At 30.4% G+C, this 23,361-nt stretch overlaps 1 protein-coding gene across 1 annotated transcript; it reads left to right on the top strand.

Moving 5' to 3' along the window:
* The first annotated feature begins 11,049 nt into the window (after positions 1-11,049).
* On the top strand, positions 11,050-23,081 carry LOC111710878 (uncharacterized). The gene is made up of 10 exons (XM_023485052.1): positions 11,050-11,375; positions 12,632-12,725; positions 12,825-12,941; positions 15,734-15,813; positions 17,096-17,186; positions 18,417-18,484; positions 18,925-18,987; positions 21,342-21,394; positions 21,576-22,539; positions 22,991-23,081. Exons 1-10 carry the CDS (start codon positions 11,050-11,052, stop codon positions 23,079-23,081), a joined length of 1,947 nt encoding a protein of 648 aa, XP_023340820.1.
* The last annotated feature ends 280 nt before the right edge of the window (positions 23,082-23,361 follow it).

Here is a 23,361-nt window from a genome sequence, read left to right as displayed (position 1 = left end):
TAGCCTGTCCTAGCCACAGCGCTCGACCCAGACAGTGTCTTAACTTAACCTAACCTGTGGCCACAGCGCTCGGCCCCCTAGCCTGTCCTAGCCGCAGCGCTCGGCCCAGAAAGTGTCTTAACTAACCTAACCCGTGGCCGCAGCGCTCGGCCCCCTAGCCCATCCTAGCCGCAGCGCTCGGCCCATGTGTGTGTCATGTGTGTGTGTTTGTACTAAAAGAGTGTGTGTAAGTATTAATACCAAAACCGAACGTGTGTACTGTAGGTATATTCACTATTCAGTACATAAGAATCTCGGCATTTGTGTACATTTGTATATTGTTAATTGTTAATTAAAAAAAAAGCGTAATATATATGTATTTTATATATATTTGGATTGTGATCATGGTTAATGGTGAACGCAATGACTTAAATCGTTGTTTTCTAGATCTTGAGTTTTTAAAACCTTAACTTTTACTTGCTTATAAGTACACTAAAAAAAATTCCTTGACTGTAGTCATGTTGTGTGTCTGAACCAAAAGAGTGTGCGTGTGTGATACCGAACTTGTCTGCAAAGCAGTGCGACTGGCTTTCTCATGCTAGACCAGCGCCATTTCCCTTCCCTTTATTCCTATTCCCTGTTTTTCCAGGATTAGAGGACGATAAACCTTCCGTAATTTACGGACCGTAAATGTTTAATATAAGTAGCTGGCATTAGTTTTGATTTTTGATAAAATTTTATTTTAGGATCCCAGATGAATAATGTCATTTGAAGAAGTCGTAATCTTCAACCTGAGAATTTGAAGAAAGAACTTAAACTTCAATTTAATTTGCCGGCGGCACACTTGTTAAAAGGTGATAATTTTAATTGAATTGTCACGGTTGAAAGAGTGTTCGCGAAAAATGAAAGGTGGTATAGACTTACGGCGAAAAATGATCTTTTTTGATCGCTATTAATCCTACTTCTATCTGTTGCGTCTATAAGGAGAAAATTTTTAAAATCGATTTATACTGAAGAACATAGCTTCCATAGAAATTCATAAAGTTGCAATATAAGACTGGTATAGTAAAATAATCGGTTAAATTTCAAACATACCATTTAGATATTACATAATTACAACCTAAAGTTATCAATTATTTTTGGAAGCATTCGTATATAGTTAATACTTCATAATATTTGTTATTTGTTTAATATACAATGCACTTAAAACAACTTTTTCCCCCTCTCTGCCACGTGTAATCATTCAAAGCATCGAGGGCAGATACATCTAGCGGCCAACTATTTTGGTGTTTGAAGTGCTTTGTATGCAAGTGAATAAAAATTATTAAGAAATGTTAACTATGTACGAATGTGTCTAAAAATAATCGATTCCTATAGGTTGTAATATCTAAAGAATTTGTTAGAAATAAAATGGTTTTTTTATGGACGCTACGTTCTTCGGTATGCATATGAGTCGTTTTTAACAATTTTCTCGTTATAGACGCAACAGATAGTAGTAAGATTAGTAGCGATCAAAAGCGAATATTTTTCGCCATAACTCTATACCCACTATATTTTTTTGCAAACACTCCCTTCAATATCCAACTAGGTTAAAACATTTTTGATTAGACTAAAACATTGACAGAGAGTATAATTTCAAGCGAGGTGAGCATCCATTTTTTGAGTGTTAGCCGAAACAACCATGTACGATTTATTGAAATAAAAAAGTAATTGTTTTTGATTAGAGCATTTATTACTGTTACTATTATACTATAAGGATAGGTGCAGGTTAATTCCATAGAGAAAGCGTAGGAAACTAATTATTTAGTACTGTTCAATTTTTAATTTTCAATTAATATGCACAATTTGTTAGATTGAAAATTATTTTTTTTATGTTTTTTTTTATATTTGTTAAGAATCTGGGTTTGTTCATCACATCGTCGAGAAGAGGAGAGGAAATCAAACCCATGTCTACAGGTTTATTTTATTCATTACATGATACTTAGTAAACATAGAATAAAGGAGTTGACGTTTATGATTTGGAAATTTCCATCTCAAAAACTTTTTAAAAAATGACTATAATACTGCATACTCAGTTCAACCACCATACATTGCCAGTCACTCCATTTAAGACGAGTAAATTATTTTTTGTCAAGTCATATAAGTTTCTCATATAGGAAGCTTAAAACCTCTTTCTGTAATATCGAACTCAAATCGAAGATGACTATGAAAGATTTACATAATGTCGACTTGAAAAGTTTCTAGTGATTATTTCCAGTTTCCAGTAAACATTCGATAAACAAAAGGATTTAAAAAGCTTTTTTCTTTTATCCAAGGCATGAAACGATTCGGCTCGTATGTTTTCTGTAAAGAAATATTTGTATTATTCCTAATCAATTTTTAAGGAATATCATCAAAATCAAAGCCTCAGAAGTATGTGATTTAAAGGGAGTGTTCGCAAAAAAATTAAAGGGGTATAGGCTTACAGTGAAAAATAAGCGATTTTGATCGCTACTGATCTTACTTGTAAATGTTGCGTCTATATGAAGAAAATTGTTAATAATGACGCATACCAAAGAAGGTAGCGTCCATACAAATTCTGAAAAATTGCATCATTCAACTTGGATCGTAAAATAATCTGTTTAATTCTAAACATATCATTCAAGATATTACAAACAATAGTAGTCAATAATTTTTCCACGCATTTGTATAAAATGAATATTGCATAATATTTTTGAATTTTTTTAAAAATAATATTTCTCTGGCTCAGGTTTTTTAACAATTCTGAAAAATATAAAAATGTCGTCTTCATTATCAGAAATACTCGAAACAGAAATAAATTTTTTCAAAAGAAACTCTCACACCATAAAAAAAAAATTTTATATACGAATGCGTCAAAAACTATCGATGACAATTGTTTTTAATATCTTGAATGATATGTTTGAAATTAAATTGATTATTTTACAATCCAAGTTGAATGTTAAAACTCTGAATTTGTATGAACGCTACGTTCTTCGGTGTATGTCGTTTTTAACAATTTGCTCCTTATAGACGCAAAAGTTATAACAAGTTTGAATTCTCAATTATTTTTAATGTATCTTAAGAAAATGTTTGAATAGGTACAAGGTTGACTTAAATATTATTATGAAAAAGTGCTCAAAAAGATGCTTCTAATATGTATATTTAATTTTTTATTTATTTTTTCCAATTTTTTTTTATAACATTTAAAGAACTAAGAAGTTAAGAACAGATTTTCTACCTAACAATATAAGTATGCTATTAAGGTGTAAGTTGGAGGATGATTATAGGAGGCTAAAACTTAAGCACCAGGATGATCTCAGTCCTGCATTATCAACTTGGAGATCCAAGAGGGAGAGCAGAGGCTGTGGAGAACAGGGAAAATGTCATTTTGATAAAAAATTAATATTCAGATTACATGTTGATCATAAGGCCAGCCAGGTCTTAAGCTACTTATTTATTTTTCCGTTTAAAATTGGTTCATATATACATATATGTGCAGTTATTTTTTAAAATGTAAATCTCACTGTTATGAAAATTTAAAATTAGCATCTAAATAGAGGTTGAAAAAATCGCAATAACTTAAAACCTACAAATGAAATTGCTGTATACTAGCAGAATTTATACTTTCAGAGTTGTGGTTTCTTTCGTTAAAATTTATAGTATTTTTGTTATTTTGGAGAATTGTATTATGCAAGTAACTAACTTCCCAGTCACATGCTCTTAATATTTTTTATACAACTTATAACCTGGCGGACTTTATGTTTCACAGTAAAGAAAAGCCCCCCACCTTATTTTTAAAATTTAAAAGGTATAAATAAGGATTTTTGCTTTAAAAAAACAAACATGGTGTTGTGCAGAGAAAAAAATCCGTTGCTAAAATTATAATTGTCTTATTTACTGCTTATAGATATTTGAAATGACATTTTCAACAGTTCCTCAAAAAATGAATATTTATACTTTTTTGATAATTTTTTTATTCTAATATTGTTATAGAAACCTGTAAACCTGTAAATTTGTAAATTTTATGTGAAATAAAATTAAATCTAGAATAATTTATCGCTGTTGTAAATTTGTCAGAAAACATTAGTTACAGGCTCAATAATCAACAAAACAAACTAAGTGCACTGCAGAAATATTTCTTCAAAAATCTTCCTTTCTGCGTAATAAATGTTTAGTAAAAATCTTATAAACCACTTGATGAGTTCATATATATTTCAAATCATGACTTAACGGTCAATAAATAACTTAATTTTTTAGTAAAATTCTTATGACACTAAGAACAAAAATATTGTCGAGATATTTCATTACACAAAAAACTGTGCTGTTTGATGGAGGGAATGGAGTCACAGTCTGCACTTTCTAGTAAGCCGTTTTAACCGTGAAAAGCAGACCCAATATTCTAAAATGAGCTGGGTCTCTTTTTTAAATATTTTTAAAAGAATTAAAATTATATTTTTATTTTCACGTTTTGTTAGAGAGTATAGACCAGTACATTTTGAAGGCAATTTAGAGAAAAATGTTTACCGAGGACGGGCCACCAATTTATCGTCAATGAGCCTGCTAGGCACACATTGTAGTAGTATAAAGTGACGTTTAGTGGACGAATGAGGTGCAAACGCGATTATTTTCTTGGGAAATGGAAACGAGCACATTTTCAAATATTATGTCTAATTATTTAAAGGTTAAAACGGCATTTTAGTGAGAAAAAAAATGTATCCATCAACACCCACATTTAGCATAAAACAATAATGTTCATTAGTTTGAAAGTTATGAACAAATTGGACAAAAAATACACAGATATGAGAGATAAAAATGTCCCCAATTATAAGAATTTGCCACCAATCTAAATTCTAAATTTGGACAAAATTGCAAACATATATGCCTTAAATAAACATTTTCAAATTCCACTAACAAAATTGCCACCTTTGCCCCTAATTTAAAAAAATGCCCCCAATTAAAAAAACGTTTTCAAATTCCACTAATACATTTGCCCCATTGCCCCCAATTTTGAAATTTAATGCCCCCAATTTTTAAAAAAAATGCCCCCAATTTTATTTTTAATTATCAAAAAAAAGAATTTGCCCCCATTTCTTTCAAATTTGTCAATCCCAAATGGGATTGAAAAAGGAATCACATTTGCCCCCAATTTGAAAAAAATGCCCCCAATTTCTAAAAAAAATGCCCCCAATTTTATTTTTAATTATCATATAAAAAAAATTTGCCCCCATTTCTTTCAAATTTGTCAATCCCAAATGGGATTGAAAAAGGAATTATATTGACCCCTGATTTCCAATCTAAAGCACTACAGTTAACTAATTTCCAATATAATGCATTACAGTTAACTAATTTCCAATCTAAAGCATTACAGTTAACTAATTTCCAATATAATGCATTACAGTTAACTAATTTCCAATCTAATGCATTACAGTTAACTAATTTCCAATCTAATGCATTACAGTTAACTAATTTCCAATATAATGCATTACAGTTAACTAATTTCCAATCTAATGCATTACAGTTAACTAATTTCCAATATACGGCATTAATTTGCCAGTTTTCCAATCTGATGCATAACAATTGCCAGATTTCCAATCTAATGCAGTACAGTTGCCAGTTTTTAAATCTAATGCATCACAGTTGTCGTATTTTAAATCTAATGCATTAAAGTTGTCGTCTTTCCAATATAATGCAATACAATTGGCAGATTTCCAATTTAATGCATTACAGTTGCTAGATTTCCAATGTAATGCATTACAGTTTCCAGTTTTCCAGTCTAATGCATTACAGTTGCTAGTTTTAAAATCTAATGCATTACAGTTGTCGTATGTTAAATCTAATGCATTACTTTTGCCTGATTTCCAATCCAATGCATTACAGTTGCCGTATATCAAATCTAATGGTGCAAAACATACCTTGTAAAATAATTCTTATCTAATGAATTTATTGAGTATTAAAAAAACTTTATTTGTAAATATTATTTGCCACGAACGTGAGAGAAAGATGTCGTTTGGACAATTAGATTTGAAATTTTCTGCAGATATGCCTATCTTTCTAACTGAGGCTATGAAATAATTGGAAATAGAGATAAAATGCATTAGTAGATGTTTTGCATGTCCGATGACCGAAAATCGGTTTAAAATTGATAATTTCAAATATAATTTTAATGTGTTCACTCTGATGCACATTAAAATATCCCATTGCAAAGTAATTTCATTTTCTTAGATATTTGCAATTAATTTCATGAAATCAATATTGAAACTTTAAAACGTATATAGCTAATTTAAGAGTTTTTTTGAATTTATTTTCAGTGAGAAGTCTTCATATTTTCAATGAAGGCCAACAGATTGTATAGCGTGTATTGTTTAGGGAGAATTTATTGTGTATCCGGCGTATTATCAAATGTGTATCCGGCGTATTATCAAATGTGTATCTGGTGTTTTATCTAATGTGTATCTGGTGTTTTATCTAATATGTATCTGGTGTTTTATATAACGTGTATCTGGTGTTTTATCTAATATGTATCTGGTGTTTTATCTAATATATATCTGGTGTTTTATCTAATGTGTATCTGGTGTTTTTTATAATGTGTATCTGGTTTTTTATCTAATGTGTATCTGGTGTTTTATCTAATGTGTATCTGGTGTTTTATATAATGTGGATCTGGTGTTTTATCTAATATATATCTGGTGTTCTTTCTAATGTGTATCTGGTGTTTTATATAATGTGTATCTGGTGTTTTATATAATGTGTATCTGGTATTTTATCTAATGGGTATCTGGTGTTTTATCTAATGTGTATCTGGTGTTTTATATAATATGTATCTGGTGTTTTTTTTATAATGTGTATCTGGTGTTTTATATAATGTGTATCTGGTGTTTTATATAATGTTAACCTTATTTTCATAAAAGTTTGTCTTGTGTGTATTCTTTATATTTATTTACATTATATCTTCTGTTAAATTTATTGAAAACTGTTTTGGTGAAGTTTTATTTCTGGTTTTAGATCACTCTTAGTCTCTCAGGAGTCTCTTAATGGTTCTCGTTTAATTGCTAATATATCCATATATATCCAGATATATATATACACATATCCATATATATACATATATATCCATATATATGTCTTGGAGTAAACATCTTTTTCACATTGTTTAATTATTTTTTTCTTTATATTTTTCCATACATATGCATTTCTGGTATTTTACTTCCGCGACTGCTCGTCATTAAGGTTTCCAGCGAAAATTTCGCATTTTTGCGAAATTTTTTTTTTCATGACCATTTCGCTTCATTTTCTTTGTTAGTATGTGTAAACGTAATAAATACAGTGGCAGATCCCCTAGTAACTTAGATAATCTACACTGTACATTGTCCAAAAATCTAAATGCACTTCTCAGTAAATACGTAAATCATGTATGCGATTTACCTAACCTAGATAAATATATATATAACTACATCGATGATCGAACCCATATTGTGATTAACTTAACTACGTTTCCATATAACGACGCAAAACTTGTAATTAAGTCTATTAAACTGAATCTGTAATCTAGAACCCAAAAATATACTCAGTTGAAAGATACTCTACTTAGATTACAGTGAGTAATTATTCCTCTTTAAGCAAACAAGTAATGAGATTGTGCCTGAGTTGGAACATTGATAGTTTTCGAGATTGGGTCCATGTTGTACATTGATAGCTTAAGATCATGCCGAGTGTTTGGCATTGATATTTTACAAGATCGTGTTCATGCTTGATATTGATAGCTCAAGACTGGGCCCAGTGTTTGGCATTGATAGTTTACAAGATCGTGTCCGTGTTTGACATTGATTGCTCAAGATTGTGCCCAGTGTTTGGCAATAATAGCTCAAGAGATCGTGTCAAGTTTGACATTGATAGATCAAGAGATTTTGTCCAGTTTGACATTGATATTAAAGTGAGATTGAGTTGTACCAGGATTGATACGGGTTTGAGAAACCCTTATTGAGTAGGACATTTACTACATCTATTTTAGGGTGTTCAATTGAACATGATAAATTAGAAATCACGACTTGGTAAATAATTTTCAGAGAGTTATTCTATTCAAATATTTCTGCAACGACTACGTGTGTAAGGGATGTTAAAATTAGCAAAAGAAACTGAGTCTTTGCCACAATCTCAAATGTACCAATCCTATGCCTTGGCATCCTAACTGTGTAAACCTTCGATATTTCAAACTCAGACTATTTGATATAACAGAGTTATAGTCTGGAATAATACTCCGCTTGATTACGGTGTTAGAATAATATATCATCGTTTAGCGAACGGGACGGATAATTATATCTTGTAAGCTGTAGTTCGTAATGAGTTGTATCTTATGTATGACAGATACCTGAGAATGGAATAGGAAGACGACATTATAGCAATACTTTAGTGTATTTGATGGTGTTACAAATCAAATAGTTTTCTGGTTATTGCTGTACAGTGATAACCAGAAAACTCCGAAAAAGAAAGACGACTTTATAGCAATACTTAGGTGTATTTGATGTTGCTACAAAGCAGGTTTGACATTTGTTAAACCACTTATTAAGTAAAATGGGTCGGTTTACACTGCACAATTACTGTGTCCCATTCTTATTTGACTTTTTTAAATCATATCTTGAGTTGAATCCTACCTACGATCCATGCTGATATAGGCGAGAATATGACGGAACTCTTCGGTCTACTCACTGACTATGACGGTCTCATTGTTACTGTAAGTAATCTTGAAGTTCGAACGAAACTGAATAAATGTATCATAAAAGCTAGGAACTTAATAGTCTTAATAAAGCCCAAAAAAAATATACATATAATAATATGAGCTGTGACGATCAAATACAATACTAAAAGAACCTAGTTATAGGGTAAAAAGTCTCAATAATGGCGTGGCAAACTTAAAACAAGAATATCTTCTTTAACCAAATATCACGCCTGTACATGGATTCTGCAGGCGCCTAATGAATAAATATAACCATTCCTTCTGAAATAATTCCCTGAGTATAATGCGAACGAAAAGAGAGAGCATACGTGAGCTTAATATAAACAACAAATAAAACTTTTGTCCTACTGCGATTAAACCCACGCCACTTTATGAAGACGGAAACTTGCCTGCGGCGCTTATGTTACTTTGAACCATTGCATTGTTGAGCGTAGATACTATTACATAAATGCGGTATGATTTCTCTCTGATCGTACTTTTTAACTTTGGGCTGTGTAAGGATACGTCATAATTTGGTCTTTATAATAATGGTAAAAGACCACTTTACAAGAGTTTTCTGTTATCACTGTTTTATATAACTGCCAAATAAAATCTTCATTAGTCTCTTTGGTTTCAAGCAACTTAACAAATTATGGAACAAGACATTTTAAACTATTTACCAACTGTCATGTTTCCTGGGACACCCATACATTCTGAAAATCTCTACTTAAAGTAAATATAGAATTTATTAAATTTGGCTGTTATTACTTGAACTAATTTTGTGAAAACTATTTATATACTGTTTATATTAGCATTTTCTGTCAGTTTATACTGTTTTGTCTTAATTCAACAATTTTTTTCTTCCTTTAATTTTTGGTCTAAGTTTAACTATTTATTTGCTGAAATTATACAAAAAAGTAATTCAAATGAACATTAATCTACTTTCAGAGGTCCATATAATCTAACTTTTAATTAAACTATAATTAATGTAGTTAACATCAAGGTAATAAGGAAAGTAAGTTAATTGCTGTTGCGTATTCCCTGCGTACAAATTGAAACCAGTTCTCACTGGGCGGTGTTTGTGAACAAGAATAGATGCAACAGTGTTCTATTATCTGAGTAGGATAAAACCATTTAATTTTGATAATTTTGATAATTCACAAAATAGTTTCCTATCACCAGAATATTTCAAAGAATTATTTTTTTGAAAAATGGATCCCATGTCAGGCTACGTGACATCCGTCTTGTGTTTACTTTACCACCCAGAGACAGTACACTACAGTACTAAAAATGCGTACACCTCTGAAATAACTATCTTTACATTATAATTCTTTTGTTAACATGAGCAAGTATTGAATATTCTTTACGTCAGTAGGTCGGACAGTATAGCATTTCAGAATATTCTTTACGTCAGTAGGTCGGACAATATAGCATTTCAGAATATTTTTTCAAGTTGCAAAACTATTGGTTGCAGAAATAGTTTTTTAAAATATGGAAAGGAATTGAGTCTTTGCAACAAACTTAAATTTTCTGATATATACATATTTGCAACCTGATGGTGTAAACCTTTAATATTTCAAACTTAGATTATTTGATCTAACATAATTCATAGTTTGAAATATCTAAGGTTTACGACATCAGGGTTGCAAAGACATAGCGAATAGAAAATCAGAGTTTGTGACAAAGACTCAATTCTTTTGTGTATTTGCCAACCTGGGGACCACTGTGAGTCCTTATAATTCAAGATTGAAGAATTATCCTTCCTCCCAAGGACTTTTGTTGTCGCACCATAGATAAACCAAATACATAATAATTAAAATCTACGATAACGTTAAAACTCAACTTCCAGATAGATTTTTACTTCTTATCAATTTCAACGATAAAATTCCAATATAAAATTCTTTTGACATAAACAGTTTTTATTAAAAAAGTTTTCATATCGAACTTTTTCATCAACAATCAGAGGTTTGTAAAAAAGATCCTTTATAAAATTATCATCAACAATGGACATTAAACGTTAAAATTGATTGATGACTTTTTAACTTTCGACTTAGCGACACTTGTTTCAGATTCTTTCGATAGTAAAGCCCAGAGCTAAAAACTTTAGAATTTTAAATATCAAATTTGGTCACATACTCTTGTTAACACAAATTCGAAATATAAGGAAGACGATTTTACCGACTCAGATGCCGATAACTATTTTTAAGACATGTGAATCTGTTTCCGCCCACATGTCCCCCTCGCTCCTTCGTTCCCCCTTCACCCCTCTACGCATCCCACCCAGCCCCTCAGTCAGATTGAAACACCGGAGATGATCACAACTCCGTCTCAGGGAGCAACCCGGCTCCTTCATAGTGATGATGCCGATACCTAGCTATCAACAGACGATGCTTACATCCAGCTCAATATTGTTCCAAGAGCTCCAAAATTATCAGGCGAACATTGAGACGCATTCCCTCATATTTGAAACTGATAAAACCGCGATCTCTCCCCTGTTCCAAGAGTTCCAAAATTATCAGGCGAACATTGAGACGCATTCCCTCATATTCGAAACTGATAAACCCGCGATCTCTCCCCCTCCTTATCCAAAGCCTGGGGTGAGCGGAAACCTGTTGTTCCAGTTCCTGATGATCTGCACCACCATCATGAAGCTCTACAAATATGTTTCAACTGATGTTCGTCAATAGTTTTCTTTTTTTATGTTTAACCAACCAATTTTACTCAGCCATGTGCAAATATTTCAAAACTTTCGTTTTTTAAATAAATGTTAGAAATATCCATTCCAGATATCTTTGTTTTATTATAGTGACTTTTAAAGTCAACAACTCTCCTTGTACAAAACATAACCCGCTGACCCCGAAACTAAAGACAGAGTATCGTAATAAAACCCAGTATCGTAAACTTGGTTTCATGACCCCAGTTTTATAGCACGGGCAGCCGTAGTACATTTAAATTTCCGAGCTGGGTCAACCTTTATGGTCCCAGTTTGTACTATATCGTTCGGACATTGGGTAAATAAAGCATACACTCAATAGGACTAGCCTGTGCAACAAGGTTGACGCGGTCAGACTTTTTGTTGAATTTACTTTTTACAAAAGGGTCAGAGGTGCGTGATAGAAAATGATACCACGAAAGATTAATTTATGCAGTTTCTTTACATTCTCTTTCATTCTTCTGATTTCTTACATAAAAATCTACCCCAATGCATAGATCACAGAAAGGAAACTCGGGAATTTTGTTCCACTCTTTTAAATTTTTATAAACCTCTATTTTCTATGCTCTCTTATTTTTGGGTGTATCAATTCATTGCAATTGTTCTGGGAGGATTTCTTAAATAGTTTTTTTTCACTCACAGAAACAGAAACCATGGTTTTAAATCTGTATAGTTGAAAAAAGGTTAATCTGTATAGATGAGAAAAGGTTAATCTGTATAGAGGAAAAAAGGTTAATCTGTATAGGTGAAAATGATTAATCTTTATAAGTGAAAAATGGGTTAATCTGTATAGATGAAAAAAGGTTAATCGGTATAGTGGAAAAAAGGTTAATCTGTATAGTTGAAAAAAGGTTAATCAGTATAGTTAAAAAAAGGTTAATCTGTATAGTGGAAAAAAGGTTAATCTGTATAGTTGAAAAAAGGTTAATCTGTATAGTTGAAAAAGGTTAATCTGTATAGTTGAAAAAAAGGTTAATCTGTATAGTTGAAAAAAGGTTAATCTGTATAGTTGAAAAAGATTAATCTGTATACGATATAGTCCATTATTATACTTAAATAATAAATAACTTGAATTGCAGGATAATATAAATAAATCATATATCTTATGATGTCAAAGTGCTAAAATATATATAAAGAGAATACCACTAAACTCTAAAAAGGCTGATAGACAACTCTTAGCCTGAAAATATGATATCAGATGTATAATGTATATTGTATATTGTCCATAGTCCATACTCTAGGATTGGTCTGGAACTATGGGGAAGCCGAGCTATTGGAGAAGCTACCCATATACAAATGGAGAGCATCAAATCTAAAAGAAAGGTGAACATAAACCTTCAGCAAACTAACAGACATACACAGTAGAAGCAACTTTTCTATAATCAAATTAAGATTAATCTTTAATTTTTTGTTTTTTTGCAGGTAGTAAAGATGATGTTGTTTGTTGTTATAATATTTTGTGTGTGCTGGCTTCCATACCATACATACTTTATCCTAGCTCACCTTCAGCCTTCAATTAACCATGGAAAATATATACAGGTATAATACAGATATATATTAATATATACAGGTAGAATACAGATATATATTAATATATACAGGTAGAATACAGATATATATTAATATATACGGGTAAAATACAGATATATATTAATATATATAGGTAGAATACAGATATATATTAATATATACAGGTAAAATACAGATATATATTAATATAGGTATCATACAGATATATATCAATATATACAGGTAGAATACAGATATATATTAATATATACGGGTAAAATACAGATATATATTAATATATATAGGTAGAATACAGATATATATTAATATATACGGGTAGAATACAGATTTATTATATACAGGTAGAGTAAAGATATATTATATACAGGTAGAATACAGATATATTATATGCAGGTAGAATACAGATATATGATATACAGGTAGAGTACAGATCTATTATATACAGGTAGAATACTGATATATTATATACAGGGAGAATACAGATATATCATATACAGGTATAATACAGATTTATTATATACAGGTATAATACAGATATAGTATATACAGGAAGAGTACAGATATATTATATACAGGTAGAGTACAGATAAATTATATACAAGTAGAGTACACATATATTATATACAGGTAGAATACAGATATAGTATATACAGGTAGAATGCAGATATATTATAAACAGGTAGAAGACAGATCTATATTAATATATACAGAGCTGGGAACTTTTGAATGGTGGATATCGGGATTAATGCTTGATCCACTCTTTTTCTTAATCTCGAGATTAAATAATGCTTGTTCTCCTCTTATTATTAATCTCCAGATTAATTAACCGATCGGGATTCCATTCTGAAGTTTTCAGCTCAGGTAGAATACAGATACACAAAGAAATACATGTAGAAAATATATATAAGATATACATCTACTGATCTACTTTATAACATAAAGGATATGTATCTACTAATCTACTGTATTATATAAAGGATATCAATATACTAATCTACTGTATTCTATAAAGGATATCTATATACTAATCTATTGTATATATAATATAAAGGATATATATCTAAATATCTACTGTATTCTATAAAGGATATCTATATGATAATCTGTTGTATTATATAAAGGATATATATCTACTAATCTATTGTATTGCATAAAGGATATCTATATACTAATCTATTGTATTATATAAAGGATATCTATCTACTAATTTACTGTATTCTATAAAGGATATATATATACTAATCTATTGTATTATATAAAGAATATATATCTACTAATCTATTGTATTGCATAAAGGATATCTATATACTAATCTATTGTATTATATAAAGGATATCTATCTACTAATCTATTGTATTATATAAAGGATATCTATATACTAATCTATTGTATTATATAAAGGATATCAATAAACTAATATACTGTATTATATAAAGGATATCTATATACTAATCTATTGTATTATATAAAGGATATCAATAAACTAATATACTGTATTATATAAAGGATATCTATATACTAATCTATTGCATTATAGAAAGGATATCTATCTACTAATCTACTGTATTATATAAAGGATATCTATCTACTAATCTACTGTATAATATAAAGAATATATATCTACTAATCTATTGTATTATATAAAGGATATATATCTACTAATCTATTGTATTATATTAAGAATATATATCTACTAATTTACTGTATTATATAAAGGATATCTATCTGCTAATCTACTGTATTATATAATGGATATCTATCTGCTAATCTACTGTATTATATAAAGGATATATATCTACTAATCTACTGTATTCTATAAAGGATATCTATCTACTAATCTACTGTATTATATAAAGGATATCTATCTACTAATCTACTGTATTCTATAAAGAATATATATCTACTAATCTACTGTATTATATAAAGGATATATATCTGCTAATCTATCGTATTATATAAAGGATATCTATCTGCTAATCTACTGTATTCTATAAAGGATATATATCTACTAATCTATTGTATTATATAAAGGATATCTATCTACTAATCTATTGTATTCTATAAAGGATATCTATCTACTAATCTACTGTATAATATAAAGGATATCAATATACTAATCTACTGTATTATATAAAGGATATCTATATACTAATCTATTGTATTCTATAAAGAATATATATCTACTAATCTATTGTATTATATAACGGATATCTATCTGCTAATCTATTGTATTCTATTAAGAATATCTATCTACTAATCTACTGTATTCTATAAAGGATATCTATCTGCTAATCTATTGTATTATATAAAGGATATCTATATACTAATCTACTGTATTATATAAAGAATATCTATCTGCTAATCTACTGTATTATATAAAGGATATCTATCTGCTAATCTATTGTATTATATTAAGAATATATATCTACGAATCTACTGTATAATATAAAGGATATCTATCTGCTAATCTACTGTATTATATAAAGGATATCTATCTACTAATCTACTGTATTATATAAAGGATATCTATCTGCTAATCTACTGTATTATATAAAGGATATCTATATACTAATCTATTGCATTATATAAAGGATATCTATCTGCTAATCTATTGTATTCTATAAAGGATATCTATCTGCTAATCTACTGTATTATATAAAGGATATCTATCTACTAATCTATTGCATTATATAAAGGATATCTATCTGCTAATCTACTGTATTATATAAAGGATATATATCTACTAATCTATTGTATTATATAAAGGATATTTATCTACTAATCTATTGTATTCTATAAAGGATATCTATCTGCTAATCTACTGGCTGGCGATGTCGAACTCCATGTACAACCCTATGATCTATTGTTACATGAATCAGAGGTAAAGTATCCACACAACACTTTTGTGTTAAAGTAAACTGTTTGAAAAGATAATATTTTAATTAGTCCTAAATTTATTTGTCATTTTTTATAATTGTTTTTTTTTACCGTTTTTAAATGATTGGAAATCAATACTATACACCGTTGATCTATTTTTACAAATATATTTTAATAAAAATTTAATCAACATACAATTTCCCTCTCAAAAAATCTCAATAGGCGTATATATTCATTGAATTTTGTAACATTTTTCTTTAACACATTTTTATTTTTATTTTCTCCGTAATGTTGAAGTGACTTTAAATTAAAATCATTTCTCCATTGTTTCTGAAACTATAAATGCGTAGATAACCACACATGAAAGTAAACAGTTTTTAACCACAAAAACATGGATATCTAGTTCAAACCCAACGAGGTTATAGTATATAGAGTGTTGATCTACGCTAATCCTTCACTAATTGTACAGGCCATGTACTTTACTTCCAAAGGTCAATCTGTATATTACAGTACTCGGGGGTGATTTCTGAAAATATTTAAATGGAGATTTGTTTCCATGTTGCTATTAAAATCCACTACTCCTTTATCGTATGCAGGATTACATTTTCACAGGAAGATGTACTATTACAGTCTTTTACGGAGCAATTTTTCATCGTTAATAAACGGCTCTGAGAAAACTGAGTAAAATTTAAGATACAAGACATCCCCATAAACTTAGACTCCGAGAGCGTACTGCATATTTGATGTTTGTACCGTATCATTAATCATCTCTTAATATCCTTTATCGGTAAACTAAACTAAGTCTACACACGGAGAGGTAGCTAAGATCCAGCCTCCCTGGAAATACACCTCTATCAATGGCGATTGGAGAGTCAGTTTAAATTATACCTGCAGCCAACCCTTTAACCACTCATTTAGACCTATTTTTGATAAAAGTTGCCAGTTCGTGATTTCTTTCCCCAAAAGGGTCAGATTTTGAAATTTGAACCCGTTTGGGGATTTGGGGATTTACCCAAACTATTTCGGGGATCTGGAAATTCTTAGTTAGGAGCAAATTACGTAGTAGCAAAATAGAAAACCTTAATTATTCTTCTAACATTACTTTTTATTGTTCTTTTGTGAGATTTTTCGGGTATTTTCAAAACTTATATTTTTTAGGGATGCATTTCTCTCGTTTTTGGGGATTTTCAATCTGATATGCTGTGGGAGAACTGTTTCTAAACTGTCCGCAGCTTGATATTTTCAATCCATTACTATTAACAGCTCTATTTTGTAATATTTTCTAGGTTTCGGCGCGGATTCAGTGAAGTTATTCATTTCTTTTCTCCCTTCAAACTCTGTTTCAAGCCTAGAGATACGGTTCCAGAGGAGGACAGGGTAAATATTAAACTAAATTATGAATTTTCAATAAAACATATATTTTTATAAATATATGTTTGGCTTGTCAGTTTGTCTGTTTGTTTGTTTCTATCTAATAAACGTCATAAACTCACACGACCCAAGGAAATCAAAAAAGATCCATACTTCCCAAAGATCCCTTCAAAATATCTAAAAAAACTAAAATATACAGTTTAACCCATCATTTCGGATATTTAGTCTTTGAAACTGTTTCTGCCTTTTCATGGCTTTTTATTTATTTTTAGCTTTAACTGACGTATAATAATAGTTTAAAATCCATTAAAAAATTGTAAAGACGACATATTGTAAAATCTTACGATGACTCTGAAGTTCTGTATTACAATATTTTGAAGTGTAGCTGAATCTTTCAATATGAATATGAATTTATTGTGGAGATTGTAGATGGGAATATATGAATATATTGTGGATGTTGTAGATGGGAATATATGAATTTATTGTGCATGTTGTAGATGGGAATATATGAATATATTGTGGATGTTGTAGATGGGAATATATAAATATATTGTGGATGTTGTAGATGGGAATATATGAATATATTGTGGATGTTGTAGATGGGAATATATAAATATATTGTGGATGTTGTAGATGGGAATATATGAACTTATTGTGCATGTTGTAGATGGGAATATATCAATATATATTGTGGATGTTGTTATGAATATATTGTTTATGTTGTAAATGGGAATATATGAATATATTGTTTATGTTGTAGGTGGGAATATATGAATATATTGTGGATGTTGTAGATGGGAATATATGAATATATTGTGGATGTTGTAGATGGGAATATATGAATATATTGTTTATGTTGTAGATGGGAATATATGAATATTATTTTTAGGTTGTAGATGGGAATATATGAATATATTGTGGATGTTGTAGATGGAAATATATGAATATTATGTTTATGTTGTAGATGGGAATATATGAACATATTGTATATGTTGTAGATGGGAATATATGAATATATTATGGATTTTGTAGATGGGAATATATGAAAATATTGTGGATGTTGTAGATGGGAATATATGAATATATTGTGGATGTTGTAAATGGGAATATATAAATATATTGTGGATGTTGTAGATGGGAATATATGAATATATTGTGGATGTTGTAAATGGGAATATATGAATATATTGTTTATGTTGTAGATGGGAATATATAAATATATTGTGGATGTTGTAGATGGCAATGACTATGAACGGGATGAGAATGAACCACCTTAGGGTCAACAGAGAGCTTCTGAATCTCAGGTATTAAATTCATGTTTGTATTAGAACGAAAAGTTGAAATAAGATAAAGGTAATACTCAATATTATAAACATCTGTAAAAATGTATCTTACATATGCTATAAATGTGCAGTGGCATTACTGTCAGTACTAACTGCATATATAAGTGTAAATGACCTCAACAATTTATTTTTCTATAGTCAAAAACCAAAAAGAATTAGGCTTACATTATTTACAACTTTATTTCAATAGTTAGTTAGGAAAGAAATACCACACATTTTAATTTTCTAATAAATCTTTGCCTGACGAGGTAAAACTTTTATGTTTCAAACCCTGACTATTAGATCTATCAGAATTCATAGCTTGAGATATCAAGGGTTTGCGACATCTTGGTGCAAAAAACTAAGGATCAGAAATGAGAGTTCGAGACATGCCTTCAGATTCTTTAGTTGTAATATTCTAGTGGGAGTAACTGTAGTACAAATGTGACCCCAATGGCAACAAGAAGAACCTCCCCCATCGATAGGTAAACGGATGAATTAGTAACTTTAAAGGGACAGACCGGCTATGTAATGTAGTTGAACTGAGTATGTTTTATACAGAGGAATATGTCAGATTAACTTGCCCTTTACACTGTTAAACGATTATGTAAAAAGTGGATTATTTTTATTAATGGTTTCTCTGTACAACTAGAGATGGACATCGTTTATTTGAAGAACGAAATTATTGGTGTTAGATGGGCCCGGGGTCGTTCAGATAAAAACAACGATGGACAAACGATTTGGATTGTTCAAAAAAACAAAAATTTACATAAACAAACAATTGTTCGAGCGATTTTTACAAACAATCTTTTTTACTGAATGAAAGAATAGTTCGAACGAACTTGAAAAAAAAAAATCGTTTACTTAAGGAATGAACGATCTTTTTTTAAAAAAAATTATGAATAATAATCGGTTTTTTTCTGAACGAACGACTTTACTGAACGATCATTCATTGAGAAAATGAACGAAAAAAATGGGAAATGAACAATAATTTTGAGAGCGAACAAAATCAAATTTTTCTGAACGATTGAAAAAAAGAAATGGGTCGTTCACAAACGATGAAGAAACGAAATGAAAAAAAACCGAACGCGCCGGCCGAGACGATGGAAGGTAATCGGCAGAATTCAAAACTTTGTAAGACAGATAAATGACGTGCTGTATTATTCTTCTCGTAATTTAGATAAAGAATTAAAGGGTGCCGTTGTGAATGTGACATTTAATTTTATGAATGGAGGTTCACTTGAAATTACGCCTTAAGTCTTTAAGTTTAACGTTAAGATTAGAACCCCCAATACAAACTGTATTGAAACACAATTGTTACATAAATGTAAACATATTTCACAACTCTGCTCTAAATTCTTTATATATCATCAGTCTTCTTCTTCATCGGCATCCCCCATTCGACCACTTTAGATTTGATGGAAAAATAGAGTGAGATTTTACAAACTTTTATTAATCATTAAAAGCCTCCGGTGTAAAATTCTTTTTTAACCCTGGATTGCGATTAAATCTTTATTTTTATATGAATTTTTTCCAAATCTAGAATCTCTTTGATGTGGGCCTTCATGGAACAATATTGTAAACTATGACGTTCAAAAATTGAGGCAGTTATTTAATAATATGAGAAAAGCTTTTTTCTAAACATGAAATAACCTGATATTTAAAATGATTTTTATTCCGGCTTGTACATACCAACATTAACGTGTCTCACTCTCAATATGTACACTTTTTTAATCTCTGGAACACTTCCTATCAATTGATACTAATTATAAGTTTGCAGCACTAATTATGAGGAAATCAATCCAGTTTGAACTTTAAAGTTTGCCATTTTCGCTTGGTTGAATTCGTAAATTTGTTATTTTCGTTTTTCGAACATTCGTGATTTCATAAAGGTGTCAATTGAGAAACATTAGTTTTGAAAGTAAAGGTAATTTTTTCTTTTTCTTCTATTCTCAATATCAATTTTCAGCCTGGTTCAACTTCTTTATTTTAGATGCTACAACCTTTTAACTGGTGTCCATCCATCGGAAATATTTCAGAGATTTTCACAATGGCAAAATTTTTTTATCAAAGATCGTTTTTTTGGAAACACTGTATGTTCAAAACTACATTATTCAAACGCAAGAATGCATTAACAATAATAGATATCTATTCCACATCCTATTCAAGGTTCAAATGTATTTTGGTGACAAAGTTAAACTTTCTTCCCATTTAAGATTTCTCTGCTATTTGTGTATGTATATGATGTCTCTATACACACAGGAATATTGAAAAATCAGAGAGCTGGGTTTGAGTGAAAGAGGGGAGGATTGAATAAAATATAGGGAAATATGTCAGAGTAATCCAAAGCTTTTCCCAGTCTTCCTTTGTAAACTTAATCAATCTCCAGGAACTTTTTAAACTTCAGTTCAGTCAAAATATGAATCCGTTTTTTTACTACAAGTACAGGAACTTTAAAAAGCTGTTACTTCCAGAGCATAAATGAATGCATAAAGGAATTAAGTCTTTATCTTTTTGATTTACTAAACCATACAACTTTGCAACCCAATGTTGCAAATTATTGATATTTTAAACTATGAACTATGTTAGATTGAAATATCAAAGGTTTACACTATCATGTTGCAAAGATGTAGAGGTTAGAAAATTTAGTTTGTGAATCCATTCCAAATCAAAATTTGGGGTAATTCCACTGTGTTACTTACAGAAACCGAAAATCAGAAAATGTTTGATATTTTGTAAAACAAAACTTGAAATGATAAAATTTGTATCATGAGTAGTTTGCTTACAAATCCTCATCATCAGTTTCTGGCCAGAAAAATAATATAATCGTTTATTTCAGCGTGGGTGGCAACTCTCCTTGCAGAAGACAAGAAACAAGCTTTATAAAACAAGGAATCGTTTATGTAATTTTGTTTATATTTAATTCTTACATATATTTAAAAATATTTTGTTCAGGTCCAAAATTTAAGATTATTGAATGATATCTTCTTATTGATATCTTATTGACATCTGAATGATATCTTATTTTAATAGAAATTTTTTCACACGTAAAATATGAAATAAACGAATTAAGGTACGAGAACTGGCTCCGGTAATGCTCCGACCTGGAGCCGGGTTCACCATGAGAGGGCTCCAATTCCTCCAATAATCAGTGTTGAAACCTACGTCCATGTAGTCTCCAATCCAACCCTGAAACAGGAAAGTATGGACGGAAACCTGAATCAAGGGCCAAAAATTCCAAGTTTACGTCAAATGAGCGAAGATTCAGGGAAAACTAAGTCGAAAGCTTTAGGCACTCAGAGCTTTAAGCTGCCAAGGCAAACCTTTAAAATAAATGCTTCGGGCATTAATAAGATTCTGCCGCTAGATGAAAATATTGAGAATGAATCCAGTTCAGAATTGACAGCTTTAGATAAATCCGGCAATTTCAATTTGGGACTAACAGAAGGGCCAAACGGAATAAGGAGTATGGAAGAAGACCAAAAAGCAACTAATATCCCAACTGACAATGAAATCCAGCAAACTAACTGGGTCAACTCCGAAGACAATAAAGCTGTCGATAACACAGAGACGAAGGAAAGTCTAACTGTTCAACTTGAAAATTACAAAAAAGTTTCCACAGACTTTCCTGAATCCCAGGAAGACGCCATAGATTTTCCTACACGGAAAAGAGACTCCAACGACTGTTCTATATCCGAAAAAGAGATGATAGACAAAGCTAAGGATGAAAAAGACTCTAATTTTTGCCAGGCACAGATTAGCAAAACTCCAACATTCCAATTAGAAAACATTGAGAAAAGTCGAAATGAGAAAGTGGAAGATAGAGATCGTGAAATTGAATGGTTTGGTAGATCTGCAGGGAGGATAAATGAGAAGTTTGCTAATGCCTCCTTATCAGAGATAATTGCTCTCTCTGCACTCCTGCAGGAGGATATTGCCAACAATGATCTAAAGGATCGGAAGAACGATGAAACACAATCTCGTCATGAAAACACCATAAATCCTCGTCTCCTTAGTTTCAACTCAATCATCAACAGGAAAACAAACATTTTGAGGACAAAACTTCTTTTAATTTTATCTGTTCTTTTCGGACGCTTTGATTTAAAGGGATAATATCAACCCTATACAACAGTTAAATATTTTTTCTGTAATTTTTTAAGAGTGGGTAGATGTATACTTTATAATTTATTTGTTGAAATCTGAAGAAATAATAGATTTAGATTATCCTGCACTTAAAACTTATTAACTCTGAAACCTTTCATATGTTTTTAAATAATTAGCCAAAGAAATTCAAGGAAAAATTTTTATTTTGACTTTGTTGCCAGAATTTTATTTGTTTTATAAAATCGATTTTGATCTTTGAAAGGAATTTTCCCACTAACTAACTAACAATAATAGATTGAAGAGATATGAGGATTAAAAATTTGAGTATGTTGCAAAGACTTCCTTCTGTGTTTTGAAAAAATAATTTTGTTTTCTATTGAACAGGGCTAGTCTGCTTGCTGTAGATAATCTGTGTATATCTGTCTGTGATTCTTCAAGTCCTACCTCCCCTACATTGAAGCCAAAACTGATATAAAAACCATATAACCTCCAAAACTGATATAAAAACCATATAACCTCCAAAACTGATATAAAAACCATATAACCTCCAAAACTGATATAAAAACGATATAACCTCCAAAAGCTTAAGTTGGTATTCCCCATAATGTCTCCACTCACCAACACATGAATACTGCACCTTTTTTTACATTTGGATAACTTCTCCTTCGTCTACTTTTAATGCTAAATGTTTACATAAATCAATTTTTAGTGTCATAGCCATGATATTGATGCCCTGGACAGTTCGACTGTACAAG

The sequence above is a fragment of the Eurytemora carolleeae genome, unplaced genomic scaffold (assembly GCF_000591075.1).
Source record: "Eurytemora carolleeae unplaced genomic scaffold, Eaff_2.0 scaffold1103, whole genome shotgun sequence".
NCBI classification, from domain to species: domain Eukaryota; kingdom Metazoa; phylum Arthropoda; class Copepoda; order Calanoida; family Temoridae; genus Eurytemora; species Eurytemora carolleeae.
Note: the sequence above shows the minus strand (reverse complement) of the source record. Positions and strands in the feature narration are given on the sequence as shown.

What these genes read in the sequence shown, in the direction of transcription:
- LOC111710878 (XM_023485052.1), top strand. Translation starts at nt 11,050, where the DNA reads ATGCCGATACCTAGCTATCAACAGACGATGCTTACATCCAGCTCAATA. An exon ending in TATTGTTACATGAATCAGAG is followed by an intron (nt 15,814 to 17,095) that starts GTAAAGTATCCA and finishes AATATTTTCTAG; the next exon opens with GTTTCGGCGCGGATTCAGTG. An exon ending in CGGTTCCAGAGGAGGACAGG is followed by an intron (nt 17,187 to 18,416) that starts GTAAATATTAAA and finishes TGGATGTTGTAG; the next exon opens with ATGGCAATGACTATGAACGG.